Source organism: Oncorhynchus gorbuscha, linkage group LG03 (assembly GCF_021184085.1).
Source record: "Oncorhynchus gorbuscha isolate QuinsamMale2020 ecotype Even-year linkage group LG03, OgorEven_v1.0, whole genome shotgun sequence".
Taxonomy (NCBI): Eukaryota; Metazoa; Chordata; class Actinopteri; order Salmoniformes; family Salmonidae; genus Oncorhynchus; species Oncorhynchus gorbuscha.
In genome coordinates this window covers 66,042,153-66,045,938 of record NC_060175.1, presented here as the reverse complement: position 1 = coordinate 66,045,938, position 3,786 = coordinate 66,042,153, and the positions used below count along the sequence as shown (strand labels likewise).

Sequence of the window (3,786 nt, the reverse complement as noted above, 5' to 3'; positions counted from 1 at the left end):
ATAAAATCAATAGGCTATATACTTGAATAAAAATGAAGAATGAAGAAATACATTAAAATAGTAAAACAATAAAACAACAACAGTGGATATAATCGGTATTTTGTTTTGTAAATGTATAGCCCTATATATGTTAGCTGATAAGAGGCAACAGTATGTATTTTGTATGAGAATATAGTCAAACATGTTCAAATTTAGTCTATAGGCTCTCCATATCACGGCATGCACAACGCTGGAGAAATGTATATTTTGGACAGAATCTCCAAAATCTCGCGAGCATTGATTCTCTCTAAACGTTCTACAACATGCAAAGAAAACAAATTATGATTTAAAAATTGAGAAACTGCTGGAAAATGTTGGGAATATTTGAAATGTCATTGATAGCAATGCACAGTGAATCCACGTAGCCTATCCTTAGGGACTTGGTGTGCATTTTGTTTGAAGGGGAAAAGAACACAACGTACTGTACATTCCATTCCATTCACTTTCTCTCTTATCCGTTTGCGCCTCCTTCCAACAACAACACTGCTGCTGGATTCTACGCAACAGCCAGAGGGGGCGAAAGAGGTGGACAACAGTGAGCAGCACTACCACCTGCAAGGGTGCGTCAACTCTCTCAGAGATCCGGCTGAGTGTTTCGGCTCCGAGGGCTTGAAGATGAAGAAGCAGAATGTGCGGACCCTCTCTCTCATCCTCTGCATGTTTTCCTACCTGCTGGTGGGAGCCGCGGTGTTCGACGCGCTTGAATCAGAGACGGAGAGCTCCCGCCGACGCATCCTGGAGCTGAAGCGCACCGAGATGAAGAAGAAATACCGGTTGTCCGAGGACGACTACCGGCAGATCGAGCAGGTGGTACTGCAAGCGGAGCCCCACCACGCCGGGAGACAGTGGAAATTCGCCGGGTCTTTCTACTTTGCCATCACGGTCATCACCACCATTGGCAAGTTTCGCTTGCTTCAATTACTTTTGTTATGTCTGAGTGTGTTGCAGGTGTTAGGAAATTGTTTTATAAATACAGTGTCTGCAGTTTTCTGCATCGGTGAATAGCCTACTGTGCAGAAGTTAGGGATGTTAAATTTGCATCGCAGGTAGCCAATTGACCTATTTAAAAGTGTAATTTAATAATTTGAACAGAATATTGTAGTATGTAATTTCTTATTCTCTGCATTCCTTAGTCATTGGCTTCAAAAGCCTCAGTATTGGTCTACAATCACCTACAGTAAAGAGTAACTGTGGCATCTATCTCCACAGGTTATGGCCATGCAGCTCCAGGCACAGATGCTGGGAAAGTATTTTGCATGTTCTATGCTGTGCTGGGCATCCCTCTCACCCTGGTCATGTTCCAGAGCCTGGGCGAGAGGATGAACACGTTCGTTCGCTACCTCCTACGCAGGGCCAAGCAGTGCCTGGGGTTACGGAGGACTGAGGTGTCCATGGAGAACATGGTATCAGTGGGCTTCCTGTCCTGCATCGGCACTCTGTGTGTCGGGGCAGCAGCCTTCTCCCACTACGAGGGCTGGACCTTCTTCCACGCCTACTACTACTGCTTTATCACGCTCACCACCATTGGGTTTGGGGACTTTGTGGCCCTGCAGAAGAAGGAGGACCTCCAGGAGAAGACGCCCTATGTGGCCTTCAGCTTCATGTACATCCTGGTGGGGTTGACAGTGATCGGAGCCTTCCTCAACCTAGTAGTGCTGCGCTTCCTAACCATGAACACAGAGGACGAGAGGAGGGACGCCCAGGAGAGGGCCTCCATCAAAAGGGAGAGGGGCCTGCTTACCATGAGGCTCCATGGAGGAGAAGGAGGACCAGAGCAGGGCAGAGGAGAGCTTGGGGGCAGGGACAGGGGGAGGGACAGGATGGGGCAGAGCCGCAGTCACAGCAACCTTTTCCGGCCCATGGAGGAGGGCACCAGCCGCACTAACCTCATCACCTCCCCAGTGGAGGAGCAGGAGGAGAGGGACAGGGCCAGGGGTGCACCCTGCAAGCAGAGTCTGCACTTACAGCTGCATGGCACAGGCAGACTAAAGACAGAGTCCCCCCTGGGCTCCCTGTGCTCCTGTATGTGCTACCGTCTGGGGGTGTGTGACAGCCCCCTGCCTTCCCGCAGCGAGCACCACGGGTGTAACATTAACTCTGTCTACTACAGCTCCGTCTCCTACAGGACCCAGGGCTGCTCCCCCAGGGACAACACAGGACTCTCGTCCTCAGGGAATACACTCTCGCCTCAGCACAGCTTCAAGGAGTACCCCCACTCCCGGAGGAAGTCAGTGTAGCACCACGTTGGGACAGAATATTTTTTTGTAAATGTTGGATTAATACAGTATTTCAAACCTATATTTTGAATACACTACAGAGACAAGGTATTGCAGTACACTACAGATGCACACTCATTAGAGGATTAATTGTTGTAAATGATTGACAGAGGCAATAGAATCTGTTTCATCACAGGAATTTTAGAACCTATTTTCCCTAATTAGATGATTACTGTGCTGTATTTCTTCTAAGGACGCAGTTAAGTTGTTCTTTCATTATAGCCACTGGAGATTTGTCTTGTGAATCAATTCACTTACCTTTGTAATACGCTGTTAGTCTTTTGATTGTGCCCCAATAGTTTTTTCTCCTAGATAGTTTATGAGAATTATCTGCATTTTATTTTTTGTTGTTGCATGCAAATAAGAGTGAGATGCATGGTTAAGATGATGCACATGGCATGATAATTATGAAAATGGTTGTAATGATGCAAATTACTATATTTAGGTATTATTATTGTTTTTTAAGTAGCTGACACACACACACACACACACACACACACACACACACACACACACACACACACACACACACACACACACACACACACACACACACACACACACACACACACACACACACACACACACACACACACACACACACACACACACACACACACACACGCACAAACACATGCACACACATACAGTGCCTTCAGAAAGCATTCACACCCCTTGACTTTTACAAGATGTTGTGGTGTTACAAGCCTGAATTTAACACAATGCCCCATAATGTCAAAGTGGAATAATGTTTTTTAGTAATTTTTACAAATGAATAAAAAATGAAAAGCTGACCCCAAGTATACAACCCCTGTGTTATGTCAAGCCTAAAGATGTTCAGGATTAAAAATGTGCTTATTATGTCAGATAATAAGTTGCATGGACTCAATAATCGTGTTTAACATGATTTTTTAATGACTACGTCATCTCTATACCCCACACATACAATTATAAAGCAGTGAATTTCAAACACAGATTCAACCACAAAGACCAAGGAGGTTTTTCCAATGCCTCGCAAAGAAGGGCACCTATTGGTAGATGGGTAAACATAAAAAGCAGACATTGAATACCCCTTTGAGCATGGTGAAGTTATTAATTACACTTTGGATGGTGTATCAATACACACAGTCATTACAAAGATACAGGTGTCCTTCCTAACTCAGTTGCAGGAGAGGAAGGAAACTGCTCAGGGATTTCACCATAAGGTCAACAGTTACAGAGTTTAATGGCTGTGATAGGATAAAACTGAGGATGGCTCAACAACATTGCAGTTACTCCACAATACTAACCCAATTGACAGCGTGAAAATAAGGAAGCTTGTACAGAATAGAAATATTCCAAAACATGCATCCTGTTTGCAACAAGGCACTAAAGGAATACTGCAAAAAATGTGTCAAAGCCATTCACTTTTTGTCTTACTTACCCAGAAAGACTCACAGCTGTAACCACTGCCAAAGGTGATTCTAACATG

General features: G+C 44.9%; 1 protein-coding gene across 1 annotated transcript; it reads left to right on the top strand.

Moving 5' to 3' along the window:
* Positions 1-406: 406 nt before the first annotated feature.
* On the top strand, positions 407-2,780 carry LOC124017462 (potassium channel subfamily K member 9-like). The gene is made up of 2 exons (XM_046332668.1): positions 407-937; positions 1,249-2,780. The coding sequence occupies exons 1-2, from the start codon at positions 655-657 to the stop codon at positions 2,274-2,276; spliced, it is 1,311 nt and encodes a 436-aa protein (XP_046188624.1). The 5' UTR covers positions 407-654; the 3' UTR covers positions 2,277-2,780.
* Positions 2,781-3,786: the final 1,006 nt, after the last annotated feature.

What these genes read in the sequence shown, in the direction of transcription:
- LOC124017462 (XM_046332668.1), top strand. Translation starts at nt 655, where the DNA reads ATGAAGAAGCAGAATGTGCGGACCCTCTCTCTCATCCTCTGCATGTTT. An exon ending in CACGGTCATCACCACCATTG is followed by an intron (nt 938 to 1,248) that starts GCAAGTTTCGCT and finishes CTATCTCCACAG; the next exon opens with GTTATGGCCATGCAGCTCCA.